Here is a 26,344-nt window from a genome sequence, read left to right on the forward strand (position 1 = left end):
GGCCTTAAACATAGGCATATAAATACAATAAAATTTTATGAATGTATATTTCTGACACCGCCTGCCTTTTCATCTCTTTATTTCAATGTAGTCTGACAGAAGCTGTCCCTGTAGGATGGCTGCATGTTGCCATCCTGCACGGGAATAGGTAAATCAATCTTGAAACAGAAACAGCTTGAAAGTGTCGGCGTGGACAGGACAGTAGCTGGAAACTGAGTAGGAGATGCCGTCAGCAGTGCTGTTCTGCCACCTGCTGCTGGAGCACCGTCCCGGCCGGTCCCTGCGGCTGTCCTCCTGCTTCCCTCCCTCCCTGCGGGGTGTCACCCAGCCCTGGGGACAACCTGCCCCGAGCGCCTCTCCCGCCAGCACAGCCAGCAATGAGGGACACCCACTCACCCCGGAACGGTAAAATCGCTCTTGAACCCTGGATGATTTTTGGTACTAATAAATGTCATTCCCCTTTGCACAGGGCAGTCCTGGTGACTAAATTGTGTCCTAGAATGTGATAACTACTGGTTGCAAAGATGTAACTGCTACTTACCCATTATTTATAGGCACGTGGTGTGATACTTGGGGTTGTCCTGTGCAGGGTCAGGAGTTGGACTCTGATGATCCTTGTGGGTCCCTTCCAATTCAGGAATTCCAACTATATCCCACGATTCTATTTTCATTTTTAATGTCTAAGTCTCAAAAGTACCAAATATGTACATTTATTATCTGATTAGGTGTGTTCTTAACCCCTTCCTTACCTTAATGTTTCTATTTTTCATTTTAATATGATGCAGGTGTTTTTGCAGTTGTGAACTGAGGCACGGCTTAGTCTGCTGCATGCGTTAAAGATTTGGTTTTTAACTGCTTGGAAATGGATTGTCCATGAAGATTATAAAAAATACTCAGCAGAAGGGACTGTTTTCCACCTCCAAATAGATGCTGTTGAGAAATCTGTAGAACAACTGTGTCTAAATACTTTATGCTCTAACTTACTTGGCTGCAGCTTCTTCCCCACACAGTTTCCCCATCCTGGAATCACAATCCCTACCTCGTGGGGTTGTACCTGGGTGCAGTGGGCACTTCTAGAGTCTCTGCACTTAGAATGATACTGGGAACCTTGAGCAGAGCAGCAGCAAGCCAGTGCTGCCTCCCTGCAGGTCAGTGGGCATAGGAAGAGCCTTCAAAGGCAACCCTTGGAACAAGAGCCTGTGCTCTCCAGAAGTCATGCACAGGTTGCAGGCTGTATATAGGCAACAGGGTTCCAGGAAACAAAGCTAAAATATGGCAACTCAGAAATATGAATCATGGTATAGACATCTGTCAATATTTATTTGGCCTTAATATTCACACCTGGCTGCCCTGAGGAGATTCCCTCTTCCCATTTTTATGCCTACAATCTTTATAGAGTAAAGCAAGTCGACTGAGACCTGACTGACAGGTTGAGTAACTCTCAGGTAATCAGATCCTCTGACAACCCAGCCTGAATGATATTGATAAGCCATGGTTTCAGGGGTTGATAAATACAGGTGACTCCCTTGTTCATGTGGGACACACTTGCTGGACATCACAGAGACCAGGCAATTGGGAATGATAAGCAATTCTGGGTATCATAGAAGCAGCCCCTTTTGGTGTCAGGGGTAAATTGCACTTCAAACGTTTATCTTTCTCTACAGGAAATCAGAACTGGCTGATCTAACTCCGAGACAGGCACAGGCTGACTGCTCACAGCACAAACTGTTTCTCTGGGACAACACAGCCCCACTGCTCCCAGTTCCAAAGGCAGTTTACTCAGCTGCCAGCTAACCTACAGCGTGGGAAAAGGAACAGCTAAGCCTGGCCTGTATATTGAGTTTCTCTCAGGTTGGCTCGTAGATAATGAATGAACTGTGATCTGTAGAACTTCATAAAGCTACAGGTATCTATGAAGCTCCTCTCATTAGGATGTAATTGCTATTACAACTCCAGGACTGAATATTTCAGAAATAAAGATGCAAAGTTCAGAATGATTTTAAAGTGAGGCTTATTCCTCAGACCTATGTGCTTCCTCCAAGTCCCAAGCAACAAGGCAACAAAACAATTTCTTCTACTTGTTTTAACAGAGAAACACAGCAGTGCTGCAGATATTTATAACACGCACAATGCAGCTTTTTGCTTGAATTTTTCAAGGGAAAATGGAGACCTGTTCTTAAATGAGGGAAACAAACTGGCACGAGGTGATAGAAAAAGCTCAAGTACTCAACACTTTCTCTCTTTGGTTTTCACAGACAGGCCTACTCCCATACCCCTGTGTGTGCCAGTGTGCTCTGGAGAGGGGCAACCTTTAGGAGCAAACAATGTTAGGGTCTACCTAAAAACTGGATTATTCAAGTCCATAAGGGTGGTGATGGGAGCAACACAGAGGTGCAGAAGTGGTTGGCCTACATGATTACAAGACAGTTAAAATATCATCCATGAAGCAAACCCTGTTTATCATGGGAGAGCTCTGATCACTGGAAAAAGACCTCAACTCTGAATAAAAAAAAGACCCAAGGAACAGGGGCTAGTTTGCTTCCACTAAAGACCCCTAAAGGATGAAGGTACACTTCCCATTGGAATTTAATCCTAAATACTTGCAGGCCAAAGGAGTAACCAACACGGACTTGACACAGGCAAATTAGACTTGACCACTTGATAATTCTGCATCTGACTGCTGACAGCAATGCAGGTGAGGTGAGGGAGGTGATGCAGCCCATCAGCCTTCCTTAGAAGCTGAGCTGTGTGGGCTGGAGGAAGTCAACAACTTAACATGCAACTGGGGGCCAGCAGGTAACAGAGAAAAGATTGCAGGGGGACAATATCAAGGGCACAGTGTTCAACCACCTCCTGCTAGTAACAGATACTGTAAACCAGTAGTCACACAACACAGCTTGGAGTCTCAGGTTGGATATTAGGAAAAACTTAAGTGGAACAGATTACTCGAAGAGGCTGTGTGATCTCCATCCTTTTAAGTTTCTTAAGACTTGATCAGAAAACAGAACACAGCTGACTTAGTCTAGCACTGCTCTAGCCCTACTTCATACTTGAGATGAGATCTTCAGGCTCCTTCCACCAACATGTCTATGAATAGTTCCAACTGATTTCAGTCCTATCAGTAAAAATATTAGTATTTCAAACAAACTGCCTTTAATATGCAAAACACACATATTTATTCTTTAGTCTGATCATTGTTATGGGTCCCTTCCAAACTGAGATATTCTATGATTCTGTCACTGCTTATGATTCTGTCACTCCCCAAGCCTCTCTGGGGAGCTTTGCACTCCTAGAACAAGCATCTGCTGTATATATGCAAACTTGTGATTTGTTCTTAGGCCAGACAGTTAACTGCATAATTCTGCTCCCAGGCACACTGAAGGCACGTTTTCCTCCTCTGTATACTTTCATAACAGAGATAGACATGGCTAAATTAACTGTAAGGAAGTTTTTATCAGCAAATCCTTCCTTGTGCCACAACCATGAACCAGTATCTGCAGTGACATACTAACATGTAGTAGGTGAAATTCTTGGCTTCTCTGCTAGAAATGTACCTTAAAAGAAAAAAGTCAGTTTCAGGTTGAAGGATTCTACATCTTTGGTATTTTGCTTCAGAAAATGGTCATGTAATTAAAGTTTTAAGGCTGTTACCATCACTCAGAGAAGCTCCAGTTGTTAACAGCAAAAGCATTTGGCAGAGGAACAGAGGTGCCAGAACATCTATCCATAATTGTATTGTGTCCAACAAAACAGCTTCCATCTCCAAACAGATCAGCGTTGTCCTTTACTTTTCCCTTTACCAACTGCCAATTAAAGAATCTCATTTAGGATTTGCTGGTATTCCTCACAACAGCTGTTGTCAAATTTCTGGCTGACTGTACAGACCAGCTTCTTGGAAGGCCAATGCGCTGTACAAGCATGGCAGAAATGGAACAGGCAACGGGGATTAAATCACAGTTAAAGGGGGAGGGGAATGCCTGCAATACATCCTTGTGAGGAATTACTGGTCACATTAGCTCTCCAAGTCTAGCCCTGGCCTAATTAAGCTGCATTTTCACTGTAAAGCAGGCAAACTGCCAGTCATGGTGAAGTGAAGCCAGCTTTCCAGTAACTGCCAGGTGCTCAAAAGCATGGTCATGTTTAAAACAGAAGCCTTTAAGAATAAGGGGGTTTGAGGAGCTATGCTTGAAAAGGGCTTGAACTAACATTAAAATACAACTCTTAATATAGCAACATCAAAGATGCTTTGGGGTTTTTGTAAGGTATGGCATTTTTTGTGGGGTTTTTTGCACCTGATTCATGTCAAGTATCTCACATTTCATTTTGCAATCACTGCAATCTGTACAGACCATCCAGTCTTTTCCTTTTTCTCTGTTCCAGGGCAGGCCAAGGAGTTTGAGTTTAGCACAAGACATTTGCAGTCTGGGGCAAACACAAGTAATGTAGGGGGGCCTGATTGAGAGCAGTATAACCAGACTCCTTCCAACAATTTGTGATGTGTGTACACTGGATCAACAATCAACCTGTGCTATGATGTTTGGTCCAACAGCAGAATACATTTTCAGTTTTGTAGTCAGGATTTGCTAGCCAACTACAAAGACCAAATAAGTTCTTAAGGAATTAGAAGCTCAGGCCATATGCCAATAAACAAATCCAGTGGAAGCTGAAGCACGAGCAATCACCCTCATACAGCCATCCAAACACAAATCTCAATGCAGGGTTTCTAGCTAACAGGCATGCTGCAGGAGCAGTATTACAAGGTCTTCGAGGAATCAAAAAATAGCTCATCCTACACATCACCTTTCAGGCATAGTGCCCAAGCTCTGATAACTGCTTAACTTCTCCTCCCCTCCCCCTTACAATTACTTAAATGACAGGGATTCAACTACCACAGGAACCCACCCAGCAGATTCAATAGCAACTCTTCCAGATTAGACTCAGGGAAAAATGGATGAATTGTTTGGTCTGCCAGTCCCCATGCAACAGCAGAACAAGTTTTAGGGTCTAGACATTGAGAAAACCTTGTTCATTTGGATCTTAAGCCAAATATCAAACACACCCTTTTCCAAAACTTCTCCTGTCCTTGCAATGTTAGTAAGCATACATGCAAAACTGCGAATAGAGACACAGTAAACACAAAGAAACCATGATGCAAAATATCCTGCTTCTAAGGGGAAAAAAAAAATCCATGTCAACTGTTCCACTGTAGATGTTGGTTTGTAGCCTAGGAGACATCTGATCACCACTCCTAAAAAGAAATCAACATTTTTCCTTTTAAAAAGATGTTTCACCAACATTTCATTTTCGAAAGGCATTTTTTGTTTTTCAGCAATTGAGCAATAGTCCACAGTATGAGAAGCAGCAAAAGCATTTTATTTGCTGTATTATTAGTGTCATTAGAAATATGATTGGTAAAAAAAACACGCAAGTCCACACAGAAAGGAAAGCATAATAAAACCCAAAGACAACTGGAAAGGTGGTGGTGGTGGCAGAGACTTAGCAGAGAAAATTTTTTTTTAAGTCTTCCAAGATTCTAGACAGCAACAACTCTTTTTGGCCATCAAAGATTGTAACAAATCTTCCTACTACTTTGCATCAGAGTGTCCTCCTCCACCCTTGTTGGACTGCTAGCTTCAAATCACTTAAACGTGTTGTGGAGTGTGAGAAGGGAGCTAAACACAACATCAGGATCTCTTCGCATGAGGTAACGCGTTCATGCAACTGTTCTGCACATGCAAAGGCATAAAACTTACTGAGCAAACACTATCTTCTCAAAAATCACTTCAAGTCATAACAACACTTCACTTTGTTTAATTCCTGTATTTTCCAAAAGGTGGTAGAAGTACTGCATTTTTTAAACAATAACATGCTTCTCCTCCTTCAAACAGAAAATATCTTTAATCTTTGCAACAGAATGATTTCTTTTCTCTGACACTGAAATGATGAGACAGTCTTAATTCATGAAAGTAACAATTGTGTTTCTGAAGAAACAAGTTGCCACGACGATTATTTGTAAACATTATACCCACAACAGTAAGTACATTAAAATCCCACACTTCCACCTTAAAATAAACCACAAAGATTTGACATGAAATACATAAAAAGTTTATTATGTATGTACCCCATCTTCTTATCTGGAGGAGAAAATCTGAGGCAACAGTTTGGTGCAGTATATAGAAGCAAAGCAATATACAGTAGCTGCACACAGCTTGATTGGTTTCAGACCACAACTAAATACTCTTACTATGACTGTTAGTACAGAAATGTTCTGTAATTAGAAAAAATGAGAAGTATTACTCTCATGCTGTACAGTCTTATGTTTCTCGGTTAGAAAAGAACAACTGATTGAGTTTGAATTTTTTGCGCCTGAACCTTGCACACCAACTTGTTCAGCTGTTGCCTCTGGAATGTTCAGCACAAAGGTTAAGCTCCAGACATAATTTAAGTGCTTCTCATGTGCAAACTGTTACTCGCTAAAGCTTTCAAAGTACATTTAATTACAGATATGAACACCCTGTAAAGATATGAGGATATGACAGCAGACCCAGAGGCCAATACAGATTCTTTAAGAGAAATGCTATGTTCCACTGCAGTAGTTCTAGTCCCTGATTAGGTCCTTCCAAAGAGGGGGCTTATTTCAATTGTAGGAGATAGACCACTCTTTAACAGAAGCATCATGGGATGTTGTTACCAGAGTATGTTCATCCAGCCATGCCAAGCCGCTTACATGGTGTAGTCTGTGAGCATCTGTATCGCAGTGCAAAGTAACAGAAAAGAATTAGGAAGGCTGGGTTGACAAAGTAACTTCAGCACATTTCAACCATGATTTTAGCTGCATTAAATACTAGTACTGGATTTTAAAAGTAACTACAAAAAAATAACATAACTGAAGAATTCCAGCTAGTGTGGCTAGACAGAGATTAACATAAAGGATCAATTGTTTTGGGAACATTCAAAGCCTGCTTACTGCAAGTCTAGGAAAACAGGAACAGTGCTGGATTTCACAAACTACTAGCAACTCTCAAAAGTAGTATGTTGAAGAAAACATACCTGGTATCTTGACTCTGGTCTCTGGATCACTCACAGTCCACACATACACCATCATGTCCATGCCTCCAGAAGCAAAGTGTTCATTGTCTGGTGACCACGCAATACAAACAACTTTTGCATGGTGTCCATAAAAGACATTATGTTCCTGTTTGAAAATCAGGGAGACAAGGGTTATATTTCAGTAGGTTAGGCTACTTCAGGAAATCACTAGCTTTCAATGTGCAGCATCAGAACAAGCTACTGCAAAACTCTCAGGTGCAGATGGATGCAATAAACAAACCAAGTAGTGGCTTCATTTTATGTGATTTCTTTAAACACTTATTAAGCCAATAAAATACAAACATTTTGTAAAAAACCACTAAGATATTTTTCTATGAAAGCTCGATCTGTTAAGTGCATATTCTATTTAGAGGCTTCTAAAACAATCCCACAGATGTTTCTCAAGGCAAAATTCTTTCAATTTTTACTTCGAGAATGAACTGTTTTCTGTGGAATGCCATCCAGCATTTTTACTTCAGTGTTGTTTTAGTAAAAGCTTAAGGACTTTACAGGCTGATATACATTGACTGCTTGGACTGAAAAGTGGAAATTGCCCCATTTTTTGGAAGTTGGTTAAAATACAGTAGATAAGCTAGGATAGGGAATCTTGCCTTATCTGCCAATCTCTTTCATTGCTTAGTCCTCACCATGGAACTGTGTGCCAGAGCCAGCAGAATTTTATTGCCAAGTCTGCTTCATTTACTTAATTGAATTTTACTGTACTGCATGACTCTTACCAAACCGAGTCTGCATTCTTCTCTATTTTACAAAAATGCACACAAATTCTCTGACAGACATGGCATGTATTTTGTTATTTCCTTTAAAAAAACCCCAAATTAACAAACTAGTGATTCAGCAGACCCGAAGGAGCTTTTTGTATTTAACTACTGCTAGTCTGTGGAAATCCAGCCCCTTCCCCTTTTTTAGCTATGCATTTGTTATTAGATGGGTTTCAGTGTTTTCCCAACAGCCAACCTATGCTGCACATTTCCTCAGCTACTCTTATGATCTGCAGGGTTCATACAGGCAGCTGAAAATGCCAATACTAGCCCAAAATAGTAGGTAAACCGTCACAGAAACATCGAATTTACATCAGTGATTTCCAATTAAGCCTCAGCAGCTACAATGTACTTCACCCCAACAGATTTAGACAGGAGCTGTCAGTCAATTTGTTTTTAAACAAAGGCAACACTCGCTACAACAATTCTTACCGCGTAGCCATCAGCAACACTAAAGACAGTGACAACTTTGTTTGCATCACAGACTGCAAGAAAGGCACCATCGTGAGAATATGCCAGGTCAGTAACAGGACCTTTAGCTTCCAAAGTCTTATCATCACTTTTCAAAGAGGTTCCTTGGATTGAATACAAATGGACATGACCATCCTGCAAATTAACAGCAAAGAAGGAGAAAAGGTAGAAAAATCATTTTACAATAGAAAGAGGAGTTTCTGAAACTTTTTGCATTAATTCTGTCTGGTAGTGCTTAAGAAAATGTTTAAATAACCTGTCATTTTGCTGCTAAATCCCACAAGTGTGGAAATAGACCCATTTTCTAGAATTTGCCAACTTCAAGAACACAATAGGTAAAAACAAGCTGGAAATTTAAAAACAGCAAGTACAGGAAAGAAGAATCAAGTCAAAAAGAAGTGAGATAGACTTTAGGTCACAATTGTGGCAGAACCTGGGGAGTGAAAGACCAGGAATATCAAATACACATAGCTTATTTGATACAATACTGTTGTTACAAACTGTCACCTACTATTTTTCAACACAACACACCTACTATTATTAAATGCTTCCGTTACTTGCTCCAGTGTTCAAAGTAGTACAAATTTTAGGAAATGCAACCTTACCGCTCCTCCCACTGCTGCTGTACCTCCTGAGGGGTGAATGGCTACAGCTTCTGGCTCATAGCCAAGGTCATCAATTGCAAAACATTTTTTCTTGTCTTTCATCAAGACAATCTGTAAGTAGAAAACCAGAAACTAAGACCCTTCTTCAAAGTACATAATATAAAACTATTACTAAGCCGCATTGCTAAGTCATAAATACAAATGCCCTCTGGTTGGTCAAAAGTTTATTGTATTCTCATCTTAAGGGAACAGTCTCATTCTTAAAAAAGAAAAAAGAAAGAAATGCCTACATGTGGTGACTAACTAATCAGCTGTACTGAAGTACTCATGCAGTCTAAATTATGTAGTGCAGGCCATTCTCCATTGCCTTGAGTTTTGCTTCATTTGCTTTGAACATGAAATAAACATGGACAAACCAGTAATTTTAGCAATGCTTACTTCCTGGTTCACTGTTAAAGGGAAGGAGGCAGGACCAAATTAGGAGCAAATTAATGCTGCAATGTTAAACTTTAAATGCTATTTCCTATCCAGTTCTAGGCAATGGATAACTAGGATTAGTTCACATGAAACAGGCTTGGACAACACTATCAAACATCCCAAGCATAAAACAGCACCCATACAGAAAGCATCAATCATTAGAAGTCAATCATGTTTTGCTACAAGAGAGCCTTGGTGCAATGTCTCTGGTTTTCTGTGATCTGCATGCTAGTGGCAAGCAAGCTAGTGCTGCTTATGCTCCACAACAGCATTAGTTAATTGGGTAGGTGGATTAATTGTAAAAAAATAAAATGCAAGAGAAAAAACATCCTTTTGCCAAAATCACGTCACAGAAAAAATCTGGCAAGAGCATGATTCTGACTGGTCTAACCCTCCAGCACAAAGCTGTATTGATAACAAATACAGATGCATCCAGACAAGGGACTGTCTGAAATTTGAATCTACACATAAATGTGAAATTGGTATAGGATACAAAAAGACAAGGCTATCAAGTATCCTGCTGAATTATGTTCCCTATAGCCCTTATTAAGAAATTCTTAATTTGGATGTAATCCCACACTAAATAACTAAATGTTACCATACATGGCATTATTAACACAGCAACTGCTGATAACCCACAAGTTAATACTTACTTGTCCAATGCATAGAACTACAGTATAACCACCAGGACCCACAGCTAAACATTTGGGTTGAACATCCATTTTCACAGCATCCTGGCCACTGCAAGAGGGTGTGCCAAGGAACAGAAGCACGAAGGACAAAACAGGGAAAAAAATTTATTTCATGTCTACCATTATTTAAAATTGCCTATTCAAATAATCATGCACTAATCATCAAGAACATGCACAATTTAACTTTATCTACCAAGCTGCGAAGTTTCCTATGTTTTGTGTTGTAAGCTTTACTATCTTGATCAGGTAATACATCTTGGAAATGAAAATCAATGTTACTATACTAGAGTTTAATTTTTAAACTAACTAGATTATCTTAACAGGATTTTAAATTTTTTTTTGCTTAAATTGTGGTTTCCATGAAGAAATAGCTGTGTCCCATCCCTCCTAATCACATTTATCATCAATATCCCTGGGTATTTATGAATCACAAAGCAGACAAGGTTCCCACAGTCCCCTAAGCCACCCAATACAAGACAGGTCTCAATCTAAACCGTGGAAGGATAAAACAAATTGAAAAGCCTGGGATGTGTTTCTTGTTGCCAGAAAAAAACCCATAAGGTTGGTACAGTAACCATTTCTACAGTTTCCATGGTAACATAAAACCTAAATAAAATGCAGCATAAATTTTTTTACCATATAAAATCAACAAAACTCTTGCTGTAAAATAATTATACTTCAATAAAAGGCGACATTTTAACTAACCTGTAATCCCTCTTGCTAAGGTTGGTATAGCGCACAGTGTCATCCATACTGCAGGTGACCAGCTGGTCCATTTCATCCACTGCCATTCTAGAAACCTGATTTGTGTGGCCTTTCCCAGAAAAGCCATCATTCTCTCCAGTTTCAGAATCCCAATAATGTGCATAACAGAATTAAGGAACGTTCGAAGATACTGGTGCAGCAGTCAGATACCACACCATAAAAAGTAAATAATTGACAGAACAGCTAAGGTTCAAAAGGACCTTGTGAGATTTAGCTCAAATTGGTGTCAGCTACAACAGGCTGCAGGGTTCTGTAAGGTTTTCAGTATCTTTAGGGATGGAGACTCTACGAGCTCCATGGGCAACCACATAATATTTATTAATTGAGCCTCTGATGCTCTGTAGTGAGCTACAGACAGTAGCAAATACTGGAATAATTAGCATTAGGTCTGAGACTAGAAAATACACTTCAAAGAATTTTATTTAGAAGTCCTGCAACATTGTCTTTCCCTCATGTTATATGGTAACATCAGTTTGAACTACTAACACTGTATTTTACAGGTCTGCAAAGAAACAGGACCTGTATTTGTAACAGTTGATGCCAACATGACACAATTAAAAGGCAAGATAAAGGAATGTAGTCATAACTATAAGCTTCAGAATGCTGAAAATGTAACCTTCTGCATATTGTCAGACATGGAAAATACATATTGCTGTTTCTTAATGTTAAAAGAGGCTGATTTATACATTTACTTGGTCCTCCATACTAACAAGCTACCTACCATGAAGAAGCAACAACTGAAAATTAAGAGCTGGCTTATGTTTAGCAGGAAAGTGTGAATGCATCCAGGTATTAAAGGGAAAGCAAAATAAACTGCTTTAGACAAAAGATTCACCTGTGTCCAATAAAATTTAAGTTAGTCTTTGGCAAACCTTTTTTTTCCCACCTCTCCTAATGAGCTCTCTCAAACTGTAAGACTAAAACATAGAATAAATATCACTATCATTCAAAGGATATTAATATGACCATCATTACTTCCAGAGTAAATATAGGACTTTCCACCATTTTTGTGCACCGTTAGACACTGAATTGATTTACTGTGACCCTGTGAATGGGACATAAATAATTATTGATGAGCAATTTTTAACACATACATACACCTGTTTGAGAAGAATTATAGGTTATTCAGAAAATAACCTGCTATTCACAAGCACTAAGTCACCCAGTATAAAATCCACTATTTTACAGTGCAGTGATTTAACTGTTACACCACTGCTATTGCTATGTCCTTGAAGAGAAACAATAACCATGAATGTCCTTATTAGCATAATGGGCCAAAATACCTCCATGGCCTTTTCATCACTGCTTTTCAAGCACTTTATGATTCAGGGAAGAGGACTAAATATGGTCATGTACCCACACCAACTTCCAGAATTATAGCAGTGATGGCAAAAATCTGGGACGCTGTTTCTAGTTCATGTAAAAATGTAAGTTCCCGTGAGAGAGTCTTGTGTCAGCGAACTCTTTAATTCCTAAAATTAAAGTTCAATTCCACGGTAACCCTAGTCACCTTGTCCACAATACACTAGTTCTGGGAGAATGAGACATCACTGGTAGTTTTCTATCTATGCTGCATTTCTTTTCTCATCTCAAGAATGCTTAAAAGCTGCAACAAAAGATAAGTTGATAACATTAATTTAAATGAAATAATTAGTCTCACATGTAACATATTAACTTCTTGATTCATGTGACTTTAAGAAACAGCCACACATAACTTGTTTGGCAATGCTAATTTAACAAAGCTGTTTTTCAATAGCTGCTATTCCATCTTAACAACTTCAAGCACCAAGTCATTTATTGCAGAAATTCATGCAGTAACAGAACTTTAACCTACCTTTATGACACGTAAAGGTTTATCTGGATTGTTCTTGTCCAAATAATTGATATAGCCAGACAGGGAGATAGTCAGTAAATGGTCTTTCTGCCACAAGCAACCCAGCTGCTGATCCAACACGTTTGATCCCATGTTAAAAGTATTTACAATAGAATTAGCACCAACATCCCAGATTTTAGCAGTTTTATCTCCAGAAGCAGAAAGCAACTGACTACTGTCAGGGCTCCAACTAATCTGTAAAAACAAATGTCACCACAAGACAGTAAATGCATTTATTAATCCAATACTTTGCAGTTCATAAACTGGGTAACGAAACACTACGGATCATTTGCACAAATGAAATAATACTTACAGCATAAATGCCTCCATCATGTGCTTTGCCTCCACCAAGAGCACACACTTTCTCTCCAGTCTTCCCATCATAGACAAAAATCTTAAAAGAGCACACAGACATACAACTTGAAAAGAAAAGCAGTAACACAAAACCCCCAAGATAATGTCTGATACTTTGATACACTAGACAGGATTTTAAGGAGAAGCACAAGCTATGCTGCACTGAATAATTAAGACTAAATGATTGAGATGAAAATTCTAAATAATCACAGCAAGTTTTCTGTACATTGGATCAAGACAATTGAAATTCTGGAAGATGTTACAGTTTTGACTCCTGCTGTGATGGCAGCTGCTTAGCACTGCTGTCATGGGAGTCTGCTCTCTGAAAATGACGAGCAACCTATGGTAACAGTGTCATTGTCAACCTGCCCTTATCAGTAGGGAGTACAAGTGGAGCTGGGTTGCTATATATGAATTCACTGTTTCAGCTAGACCTCTCAGGATCATAACAAGAACATACATATTCCAAAAGTCCAACATGTTCCTGCCAAAATAACCTGTAACAGAATGCTAGAGAGACGGAATGGGGAAGAAATCTAAGTAAGAATAGTCTGGTTACTACCAATTACTACAGATTTACAGGAGGATAGTTAAATGTTTAAACCAGTCATTTTTTGGCATGAAACAGAAGCAGCATGGACTTTACAATATTAATCCTATTCCCAAAATGCACAAGAAAATCTTCTCATGCTAAAATCACTACAAACAGAGGTCCTAGTTTTTTACCTGCCCATCTGCACTAGCTGTAGCAAATCTGTTCCCATCAGGAGAAAACCTCACACAGTTCACAAACCGTGTATGGTCCTGTAGGAAAAGAGTGAGAATCAGCAAACAAAATAAGAACAAAATTACACAGAAGACAATCTAGTAACAATGAAGTTCTCTTACATGTGAACCATAAACTAGCTGTGTAGGGGATGCTTGCAGTAGAGAATTGCTATGAGGCAAACTTAGCCTCTATGTGAGGAGAATCATGGGGATCAAGGACAGTCCAGGGAAGACACTGTGACATCATTACTGATGTAGTTAAAACTCAGTGCATACCAGGAGAATGAGTACCCAGTTTCAGGGAAAAGCAGTAAAAAAAGCCAGATGCAGCCTACATGCAAACATGAGATTCTGCCCTGCTGGTCACTGAATTCTTCTGCAACATTCTCCAGATGTCAACTCTTGCTTCATTGCGCAGTGAGTTTTATACACAGAAGAGTATTTTATCCTTCTTATTGCAAAAAAACCACAGGCATGAGGAATAAGTTACTAGTTTACTAAAATTCCATTTCTGGGAGACTGCATCAGTGATAGTTCTGTGAAGTAGAGGCAAGACTGATGTGTGCTCCCCAAATAGACTATTTACAAGTAGGAGACTATTCAAACCATGCAAACTAGAAAACACATGTTAAATGGGGAAGCACCACAATGAGGCCAAAGCTCCCATGCAGAGAGATCTGGAAGACTATTTTTAGTATTATGGCAGGTTCTAACCTACTTCCTTCAACTATATTTTTTTCCCCCTGATGATAATGCAGGTTCTAACCTAAACCATATAACAGCCCATACCAGAATCCCATATGTCAACCCAAATATCACTTTAAAAGGAAGACAGCATCACATACCAGTCTAAGCAGCACTGGTAAGCAATTCAGACTTCAGAGTTCCAAAAGAACCAGCTTAGCAGAATGCAAGCATCAGCTTAAGTTCAGAAATATATTAAGCAACTACATCATTTCACTGGATCGCAGAGCTCAAAACAATTCCTTTTCTAGAACTGGAATGGAATCCTTACTAAAGTCAGGATACGAAGACTACTCAAGGCTCATATGTAGGAAAATAAAAGGCCTACTCCAGGGTATTTAAAACTAAAATACAAACTAAACATTTTGAATCTACTACTGCAATAACATCCAGTATCTTTGTAACAGTTTGAGGCAAGAGATCTCCTGACATCCAAACAGCTGCAGAAGCTTGTGGCTTTTTATTTTCTTTGGCCTTAAACAACAATGAATACCACAACTGTGCTAGTTCCAGCCTTTGTTTCATTTAAGAGATTGTAACAAGTAGAGTAAGAAAAAAAATTAAAAGGAATGTAGGAACAGAAAACTGACCACGCAAGTTACATACCCATTCCATGAGGTAGAAATCAAGTTATGCTTTCAAACATCCACACTCATGCAAAGTGGCCCTGGGATTTCAGATTTGAGCACTCTTTATCAGATTGGAAAATTCCATTAAAATCACTACATTTTTTGAACCATGTACCTTTGGAAAGTATTAAGAAATTCTACAAGTCTGCACTGGGAAACAGACAGAGCTCTGAAACCACCAACAGAGCCAATACAACATCCTACTTCATCCCTTCCATAAATTAGTAAGTGACAAAGAAAAAAGTATATTGGAAAAGGTGCTTCAGGTTCTCTTTTTAACCAATCATTTCTGCTTTCTTGGCCTGAGACAAGCCTTTGGTTATACATGATTTCAAGAATGCCACTTGACACCAGCTGTGCCTCAAAAGGGGGAGCTGAGAACTTTTGTTACAACAACTAGTTGTGACAAGAACTGCAAGCTCATTGGAAACTTGCTGCACAGTTTAAACAGAGCCACATCTAAACTTGAACTCACACTTAGTGTAAACTTGAACTTGAATGGCGGTCCCTCAAAGAAAGCAGCACAGTTGTCATCACTGCCAGTTGCCAGACGATATGGTCTCGTTTGTTTAATGTCCACACTATTGATCACTTTATTGTGCCCAGTAATCTCGCCAACAGAAGAGCCACTATCCCACAGGAACACTGCTCCAAATCTGGTTAGAAAAGCACACAATAACCACAATTCATAAAAGTTACACATAGATTAACTCCTTGAACATCTGCAAACTGCAGATTTGAGTGCACTGAAAGAAAAATTAGGTCATCTCATTAATCTCATGCAAGCGCATCATAGTTCCCTGAAGGCTATCTGAGATCTTGCTGTAAGTGAATCTAATCTTGAATAGGAGACGTTTGCTGAAGGGGACAAACAATGAAGTTTAGCCTATAAAACTTCTAAAATTCAGAGATTCACTGTATATTCTTCACTAAGACTGTTGGCTTATAAAACAAAGCAGTAAATTACTCCATCTACCTGCCCACTACACAGAATGCAGAAAGCTAGGATAACAATGACTTCGGATCACAGTTATCTGACTATTTAACTTAGATTAGATACCATCACTTTTGCAAATATTATTAGTCAAAGGTTTAAGGAAGATTAGTTTTAAAAGCATTTTTGACAGTTCTTACTCTAAATGACCTTAAAAAAAATTTAGTATAATCAATACAGAAGCATGAAACTGCCAGAGCATTGCTATTAGAAAGGCTTCTTTAGAATCCCTTCCACAATATTCTAGACTGACAGTGCATCCACTGAACAGGAAGCTGGCCAAGTCCTTGAAGAAGGAGAGCAAACTCACATTGTATCTACTCAGGGGCAGATGAGGAGGAGGGAGCAATGGAGGACAAAGAATTTCTTTCAAGTAGCAGGACACAGTACATGACAGGGATGAAAAAATGGTGCAGAGGGTCAGGGAACAGGACCACACAATGCTTTTCAGCCCTCTATGCATAGGGCTACCTGGTCTGGGCTCTGGCTTAAAGTTCTGACAGTCTTTGAACATTAAAGGAAGGACACAAACCGGAGTGGACATCTCATTTAGTCAGGTAAAGGACAACTGCTTGTGATTGCACCAAATTACCATAAAAAGGCCTAAAAATATAGACATGTTGCCAAAGGAGAAAATTCAGATACACCTTTTTTTAACTCTTATTCAAACAATTGAATAAGACTGAGTCCAATAAGTGAAGGAAGAGAGGAAAAAATCTTGTGTTTTCCCCTTCCTACCATATCAGAATTTGACCAAAAAATCCACCAAACAACTATCCTTGAATGTAATGCCCACCTACATCTAAGAAACAAACAAGTCCCACACAATTTAAAAACTAAGCAATTGTAACAGAACTGTATTTTACAGCTGATTTACAGCTGTCAAACGCTGCATAGAGAATTTCATTGCAGAACAGTACAACTCAAATCTAGACAGGGAAGAAGCAATGATTTCCTTTCACTGAAGAGTTAAAACCTTTCTGCAAGGAAGTTGCTTTCTTAGAACACAGAGGTTTACAGTAAACATATCTGTGTATAAACACACACACGCACAAAACACAAAATAATTACTCACTTTTCCCTTCCTTCTCCAACTACAGCAATTCTCTTGCTGTCTTCAGTCCATGCAAGGTCCTTTATTTTTCCTGCAAACGGCTGATACTCATACTTCAGTAGGTGCTCCTTCTGTGTAGTATCCCAGATTCTCAGCTTTCCAGAGACATCTGCCATAATAAAATAGAATATAACTATTGTTCCAGCATGACTCAGTCACATGACTCATCAATCTGCCAGAGTACAGATTTTCAGCTACACTGAACACTTGTACTAGGGACCTACTACCTTACCCTATTACAACTACTACAAATCACTTTATTTAGGAATGCTGAAGACTATATCCATTTTGCCAAATTAGGTTTTTAACCAGATACTATGATTCAAGGCACACAGCACCCAATACAACACATGGAGAAAACATGTGAAAAAACTGCACAGTAAGAAAGTAGGAACTTTAATGTTATCAGCTGGTATGTGCTAAGTATCTGTGTTACACAAAGAACAAGCCAGCCCAGTCCCCCTGCCCAGCAGCTAGCAGACATCTCACTGACCCTTCAGTGGGAAGTAAGCCACCCTGCACCTACAAGGGAGCAGTCCAGTGGACAGTGGCTGATGCACTACAATTTGTACCTTCAAAGTAAACTTGTTTTGCATACAAATAACAAGCATGTGCAGATGTACAAAGAGATTTCTGTCCACAGAACTCAATCCATACACACCCATCAGTGTACTTTCTCTATGCAGGAGCATGTACACACTTAATGGTGCCTGTGGATGCCTGCACTATCTGGAATACTACACAGGAATGCAACAGAATATTCAGGAACAGTAATGTCAAAAGCAGCAGACATGGCACAAGCAGTAAGAATTTAAGACTTAAGATAATGAAAGCTTCCTGGCCCACTGTTTCCACTCAGTATTGTACAACCCAAGAGCTATTCAGAGCAATTACTGTGGTGCAGCACTGTAACCAGAGGAATTGTTCTATACACAGACAAATTTATACATCTCTAATCAAACCCACACAGCAAAGTCTGTGTGTATTGTACCCTTCAAAAAAGCCACTGTTTCAGAACAAACCACGTGCTAAAACATGCATCTTTCACCTAAGCAGAATGCTTGAATTCTGTTCACCATTTACTGGTGCATTTTTACAGTTGGATTTAAACATACAGAAATCCTGCATCTTGGGACCTGGTCATATACTCATCTTCTTCACTTCTGCTAAAAGAATAGATTCAGAATCCTCCTTTTTCATATAGAGAATTTATTATTAAAGCAGAATTTTAATGTGGACTTTAAAATCGAATTGTTTTCTCCATCTATTAATAGATAGGACGCAGAGATTTAACTTTGCCATATCTCCCATTACTACATCTGCTACGACTGCAATGAGAGAAATTACCATAAAAGCCAAAAGCATACTGCCAAAGGTCTGTCTCATGAAGCACATGAAGTATTAATGCAGGCTGCATGGCTAATGCAGATTTATAGATGGAGAAATGAATCTTACATGTTATACTTAGAAACAGCTTCAACAGCCTGGTCATCTATCTTCAGACCCCATGCTCAGCAGTATCACAAAACTATTTATAAATTACATATGGAAGACACTTTTTAAGGGAAATATTGCAACATAAGCTCATTTACTCAGGTATGACAAAAATTCTGAAAATGGTCAACCAAATACTTCCGTAACAGTATCTATTACTGTTCTTTTACCAAGGACTGGAAATCGACAAGACTACAAGAAATTAGATAGTTATTCTGAGGATTAAGTGCTGCAAAAACCTAGAGCACCAAGTCTGTAGAATACAGAATGAAAACTGGATTTTAAGAGGGTATTCGACACATGGTCCACGCACAAGACTGAGCCAAAAAAATCCTGGCTGTGGTCCCTTTCAGACAAGAATGTGAGAAAAACGGGAAGAGAAAAAAAAAAAGCAAAAAAAAAAAGCTGTGCTATCAGTGTTCTTAAAGGTTCCCAGTACTCAAAAAATACTTATTCTAATACAGCTTTCTGATATGAAGTAAGCTGTATTACTTCATATAATAGTAAGGATGGAACATCTTACATTCAAAAAAAAAAAAACTGTTCCCTTGAAATTGCTGAAGGAGAAATTCCCATATTACTAAGACCTTTGTGGCAAACTGGGCTCCCTTTTTAAGGGGCTATATTCAGAGTGCTTTATTTTCAGATATATTACTTAGAATATATATCTGTATTTGGGCATATTACTTGCTTCTAAAGCCCTTGTAATTGACAATGGCCAGCATTAAAAAAAAAATCCATACATTAGCCACAAATCTTTCTAAGAAATGAAAGTTATAGTATCATATTTATCAATATTCTTCATTGTATACCAGTCCTCCTGAAAAAAACACCAATTATTTGACGCCAGCTTCTATTACAAAGGGTTTGTTTAGTTCCTTGGGAGTCAAAAGCTGCTATAATACAGGAAATTTACACTGTTCATGTGTCACATGTCTGACACATGAATGTAACATTCAAGTTACACGTTCTCAGACTATTGATTCATATGCATTATATGGAAACTGAGAATCAGCCTCTTTCCCTGCTAGCTTGCCAAAGAAAGCTTTTTTTAGTTTAGGTTAAAAGGTAGTAAAAGTAATAAATGTTGCCAAGTTTGGTCAGGAAGAAAGACAAAGGGAAAATAAAGGAGTATACTCTGTTTTAGAATCCCTCCCCTGCCCATAAAGGATCAAAGCTTATTAACAATCAGAAACAATAGTTCTGTATTTCAGAAATAACTTTTCACTCTGCTGCATTCACACAAGTCTTCATCACACTAAGTATTTAGAGTTCATTTCCAGGTTGTTTTTTGGTTTGTTTTTTTTTTTTTTTTAAATAATACATTTTAAAAATGCCAAGAATATCACTAACCTCACTGCCTGAGAAGAAAGTGGTTAGAGGAATAACTACAGAAATCATTCCTCCTTCAGAGATGTGTCCATAATTCCACCAAAGCACATCACATTGACTGCCTATTCCATACACATATGTGAAGTGTTACTGCTATTTTGCCAGTAACTTTACCAGCTCTGTCCACACATCTCATGCACATTCACACAGATACTTTACCTCCAGACGCTATGTAGAATCCACTGGGAGCATACTTGGCAACTACAACCTGGTGGGCATGCTCAGTGTAGATGTCAGCAATTGCAGGATTCTATTATAAAGGAGGAAAAAAAGTTACAAACTCGTATCTCATCATTTTCAAAGGAATAAAATAAGAAATTCAAAGATAAAACCTGGAATTTCTCCCTGAATTCCCCTCTCTCACACCCTTCCTTCCAGCTTAAATTGAGCAATTGTCTAAAAGTGAGAAGTGCAGTACATATTGCAGAACCTGCTGTCCAATACCACTGAAGCAACATGCTACTTTCTAACAACTGACACAAATAACATTTCCTCTTAAGGAAGCCTGAAGTGCTGGGACCCTTTCTTCTCCAATACCTGCTGAACAGTAGAAAATAACACACCAAGTATCAGGCTCTTTTTTTAGGGCTAGCCCAGGGATAAAGCACTTATCCAAGTAGAAAACTAAACATGAGCTGTGCTTTGCAGCACACATCTGAAGTTCTACTGTAGTCAGATATGAAAATTAAGCATGCACTTAACCATCACACATGGCTGTTAATCATCACCATGTACCCAAAAATCACTCATAACCAATGAGGTGTTAGGCTTGCTCTTACTTGCTGATTTCAACCTGCTTAAAAAGCCAGCACAGGAAAAGGCGTTTTCCTTGTATCAAGAGTTGTACAGGAATTCTGACATAAATTCACTGCCACTCCATCACAATTTTATCTCTTCAGTCTTAACTATGTTTTCAGATGGTTCAGGTTGGACTATAAAATTGACTCAGTGTCCAAGCAGATCAGTAGTGTTACACAATAAAGGTGCCATAGAAATCGAAAAAAAGGCAAAAAACTGCTTTCAAATTAATTGTATAAAAAAGCCACTCTGCACCCCTCCCAGTTATAGTATATCTATGCCACAACAGCAATACACACTTTAGAATCTCTTTAGAGATCTCTTTAGAAATGCTTTTCTACCATTTAACAGGCTTATTCCAGCTCCAGAAACTTGACTCATATGGTCAAAACAAAATTCCCTTTTAACTGCTATAATTAATACAGATTTATTCAGTTTAACCAAAAAACCACCTGATGTTATGGTATGACTCAGCCATCCAATCAGGAAAAACTAAAACACCCGCTCTGTGTTAGAAAGCAGTCTCCTGCTCAAAAGAGTTCTTGCTGTTGCAGTACTGTTACATCTCAGGAGACAGAATACAGCTTGCTCTTGCAAAAAGGAGCTCTTTTCCATTCCTGCTTTCATGCATTGCTTGAGTGCATTACAGCCCTACTTAAGTCACAACCATCTGCACTTACAGCATGCACATCCCTCTTCATTTTGTGTCCAAGTGGATTTCATCTAAGCAAGACAGGATAATGTTCTCCTTATTCTATATCTGCATCACCTACATGTTCAGGGAGCTCAAATCCCCCCACGTGTTGTTATTAATGGCATATATAAGTAGGTGCCATTTTACAGCAAGAATCTCCAAGAGTCCAGGAAACTAAGCTGAGAGACAAACTTTAAGGGTTAAATGAAAGATTTAAGACATGGCAAATAGATTCCAGAGACCAGGTAATAACTTAGAGCTGTCAAATGGTATGCTCTTTAATTGATAGTTTCATTTCTGCTTGTAAAGTCAGTTTTCTAACTTGCATGTTCTTCATATCAAGCTCAACCCCTAAAAAACACTTCTAAAAACATATTTTAGGAGAAAATTATAGTGTAAGCTGGGACAAATGCAGTACCTAAATTCAACAAGCAGTGAGCTTATGTGGCTGATTTCAAACACTGAAACCAGAGCCACATATGAAAGTGAGCAGTTTCAGTTCCAAGCTTCAAAGTAGTCTTAGACCCATGAAGATAAAATATTAATGAAGTATGAAACTTTAAAAATATCAGTCTTTCTCACAGTGCTTTTCCAGCACTGCTCCAGAACTATTTCTTGTTAAAGGAAGTCTCTAGATCATGCTCAAAGAGCAAGCATTAACCCTGAATGCTATATTCATCTGATTAGCTAATGCTGGATAGCTTTAGACTTAAAGAGAAAGGTGATCACTGCATTTTGATGACCTGTTTTTTTTAACTAGAGCACAACCATCCCACTGGAGAACTGTTCATGGAGGGATTAAAAACAGACCCCGCCAGATTTCACTTGGTTATTGCAAACTATTAGAGAGGCTTCTGTATCAGTCAGAGAAGGCAGGGCTCTTATTTAAGAATGGACACACTTGCATGTCAGGTTACAAACCGCAACATTCTCCAGCACAAAAGCCATAGAACTGGTTTTGGTCAGTTTTTGTGTTACTGCTACAATATATTCCAGTCACCTGTCAATTATTAACAGCAGCAAACTCTCCTTGTCAGCTGGGTAAATCTGCATATCAGCCTAAATTGCACCATAAAACTGAAGGATTCCTGACTTAGATGCTCAACTTCCCTTGAGAGTTCAAACAGTCTAAATTTCAATTCCCACAATCCCACCTTGCCTGTTCTCAGGTCACCATGTGCCCTACACCCCCAGCTCATGCTGGGGCTCACATTTGGACTGGGCTAATCTTCAGTGAGCTCATTCAGGAAAAGCAAATTGCTTTCTTCCAATTTAACCTCCAAAATAGGGTTAGAAGAGCATTAATGACAGTGCAAGTGAGGAGGTCAGCATTCATGACTTGGGCAGAAACTGTAATGTAAGCAGAGTGGCTTTTCTCTCTTCTCTCATCACACTGTGTGCCATTACAGGGTTTAACTGGGGCTTCTGGTTTCAGAAACTTGAACTTTTCTTGATACCAAGTGCAAAACACTATTACAAAGACATTATACCGAGACACCGAAAGCAGAGTGCAAGCTTATTTTTGGTTTTAAGTGGATGAATCTAAACTGATAGCAATCAAGAAATCTGCAAGGAATTAAGTTATTAGTAGCACTTGTCTAGTATGGCATGATAATGAAGAAATCTCCAAATATAGTGGGGGTGATGAGATAAAACAGGAAAACAGCTCAGTTTACAAAGGTGATTTACAGAAGGAGCCATAAACAAATCCATTGTTGTGGAGACCTAAAAATTCCAGAGAGGTATGTCCTGCCCCTCCCCCTGCAGCCCTTCCTGCTCCACACCAAATCTGCAGTAGGAAAGTAAATCTAGGGGAGAATTTGATTTCTACAGAACAAGCAATCACTTAGAAGAAATTTGTTTTTTAAAAACCAAGACAGTGGCCTAAACATGCAATGCTTCCTCCATACTTTTCAAAGGGATGCCATCTTTGAAAAGAAACCATTCAAACAACTCTCTTAACATTTCTCTAGTGAGCACCAGAGAAGGAAAAACAAACCCAAACCTCCACACCACTGAAAACATTAACTGGGGCATTCTAATATTTAATCGATGAGCAAAATTCCCTGTGAGCAGAGCTGGGAACTCGCACCCTGTTTGCCATGGAGTCCAGTAACTCACAACTGTTTGGATTGCTGGAGTTTGGGCTGGGTGGGGGGAAAGACGCTGGAGAGTAACATGTTTAAAGATACAGGTTTGCAAGTATTTACATGCTTCTCTGACAGGCTAAGGGCCCAAAACAGCGAAGAGGGAAGAGGTCATTAGGCAAACACAGCTCTCAACTTCATACTAGTGATACCTAAGAAGATAAACAGGGCCAACCAGGATATACCAGTCTCTCATCTCTTAAATCCTGTGCGAAGAGGGAAAGAATTGCACATTTTACCGAGATTTGCTACAGGTTTTTACAGTCGCTGCCTATGGTTTTCTGCCTGAGTCACGCACTTATTCCCCTGCTGCTGGTCACGGATCTGTGACCTCGATTGAAATCACCAAGCCTGAATGAAGCACAGGCACAGGAAAGGAGAGGCACGGAGACAAAATGAAACTGAGCGCAAGCTTTACACTAGAAAACAAAATAAATCAAGATACATTACATCAATGTTTCTGATGACGACACATTTTCCATTGGTATAAAGAAAATTGTTGCCCTTAGGATCACCTCCAATAATTTTGGAAACGCCTCGTTCAACCTGCGGAAGGCTGGCAAACACTTTTTCTGCGGAAAATAAAAGGAGAAAGGGGATAAAATGAAAATAAATAATAATGATTAAAGTATTTTTTTAAAAAAATCTAATAAAAGGAAGGCGCTGAACGCCTCCCCGCTACGGGCACACGCCCTGCCCTGCCCTGCTGGCAGCCGCCGGCACTTGTTGCTGTCAGCGGCTGCGAGCAGCGCCGGTTCCGCGCCATCCCGGGGGCCGCACGAGGAGCCGCAGCCGCGGGGCTCCCGGCCCGTCCCCATCCCCATCCCCGCCCGGCACCCCGCCGGCTTACTGATCTCGTACGGCATCTTGGCCCAGCGGTGGCGGCGGCGGCAGGCGCGGGCAGAAGGGCGGCGGGCGCGGCCGGGCCGGCTCTGTGGCTCCGCTGCCGCCGCTCAGCCCCGCTCGGCCCCGCGGCGCGAACCAGGAAGCGCCCGCGCCGCGCGCCGCTCTCCGCTGCCTTTGACCATATATAGTCAACTCTGCTCGCGCCGCGCCGCTCCCCGCCAGCCCGCGCCGCGCGCCCTCCCCCGGAAATGCCGTGGGCTCGGCCGGGCCCGGCGGGGCCGCGCTGGGGCGGCCTCGGAGGCGGCCCCGCCCCGCGGGGAGCTGCGCGCAGGGCGGGCCGGGCCGGGCCGGGCCGGGCGGGCGCCACACGGCGGCTCTGACCGGCCTCGGCCGCGCCGCGCGTGCGCGGGGGCCGCTCCCGCCGCGGGGCTCCGGGTGCGTGCGCGGGGCGGTGCGTGCGCGTGCGCGGCGGCGGGGCCGCGGCGGGCGGGGCTGCGCGTGCCGGCACCGCCTTGCCGCGGGAGTGCCGTGAGGGCGCGGAGGGGAGAGCCGCGGGGATCCGGCGGGACCGGCCCGGCCAGCGCGCCAGGCTCGGGGCAGAGCCGCGGGGACCCGGCGGGACCGGCCCGGCCAGCGCGCCAGGCTCGGGGCAGATCCGCGGGTGTGCGGAGACACTGCCCGGGGCTCGCCCCTCTGCCCCGCTGTCGGCCCTCTCCCAGCTCCGCTCTTCACCGTGCAGCAGCAGCCGCCACTGGTTCCCCGGCACCCCCAAACGTGACTCTGCCCCAGCGGTAGCTCTCGGGATACCGGGATTGTGCCTTAAGCTGCTGCGACGGCAGACCTTTAGTTTTGCTTCTTGTCAGCAGGGATTGAGTCGCCTTAGTAACCTGCAGGAGAGGCTATGCAGGTCCTGCGTTCCTCCTCTACAGAGTTCTTGGGAAGGCAGTTCCTGTCTACAGTATTTCCTTTAAGATTTGTCTTATCTTCATCCCTTTTATATTTACAATTGTAATATCCTATAGTTTTATGCCGTTCGACTCCAGATGCTGCTGAGGTGCTTTCAAATTACAAATTTATCTCCCGAGTTCTCTTCTGAGGCTAAGTTGGATGTCTGTTTAAATTAAGCTGAACCACATACAACCCTTCATGTTTCCTATATAACTTCGGATAAATTGAATTCTTCTCTCCTTCCAGTATTATTAATATAAATCACGTGTACCATCAGCTCTGCATGATACAGCAAGGCAAAGCGTTTTTATTTAATTGGCAGAAACCCCTGAAATGTGTGCTACTTTGTGCTTTTATCCCTTTAACTTGTTTCATTTGTTAAGTGAGCGAGTTTTTCCCTATCAGACAGGTAAAAAGCATCAGGAAAGATGGGTTTGACAAGACTGCTTTGCGCAGCATGTGAATATAATATATAATAATAGCAAAGCTTTTGGTGTATTCTTGGCCCACTGACCTGTAAAACAGGCATGGGAGAGCCCTGTGGGATTCTCCTTTGGGGGCTGGGAGAACAGGTTGGGGAAGAGGAAAGCTTCAGATTCTCAAAGGAAGGAAGAAGCAGCATTGCAGTGCAGGGCTGTAAAGCTTTTCGTGCAGAGGGGTAAGTGTTTCAG

At 40.7% G+C, this 26,344-nt stretch overlaps 1 protein-coding gene across 1 annotated transcript; it reads right to left on the reverse strand.

Moving 5' to 3' along the window:
• Nucleotides 1–5,352: 5,352 nt before the first annotated feature.
• WDR1 (WD repeat domain 1) lies at nt 5,353–24,964 on the reverse strand. Its single transcript, XM_085059821.1, has 15 exons — nt 24,730–24,964; nt 24,330–24,451; nt 20,400–20,490; nt 17,316–17,463; nt 15,722–15,902; nt 13,832–13,909; nt 13,065–13,145; nt 12,713–12,946; nt 11,834–11,923; nt 10,819–10,973; nt 10,075–10,162; nt 8,945–9,055; nt 8,301–8,474; nt 7,051–7,195; nt 5,353–6,747 (listed from the first exon to the last, which is right to left on the reverse strand). The coding sequence occupies exons 1-15, from the start codon at nt 24,743–24,745 to the stop codon at nt 6,638–6,640; spliced, it is 1,824 nt and encodes a 607-aa protein (XP_084915947.1). The 5' UTR covers nt 24,746–24,964; the 3' UTR covers nt 5,353–6,637.
• Between the last annotated feature and the right edge of the window lie 1,380 nt (nt 24,965–26,344).

The sequence above is a fragment of the Lichenostomus cassidix genome, chromosome 4 (assembly GCF_008360975.1).
Source record: "Lichenostomus cassidix isolate B80296 chromosome 4, HeHo_3.0, whole genome shotgun sequence".
In the NCBI taxonomy this organism is placed as follows: Eukaryota; Metazoa; Chordata; class Aves; order Passeriformes; family Meliphagidae; genus Lichenostomus; species Lichenostomus cassidix.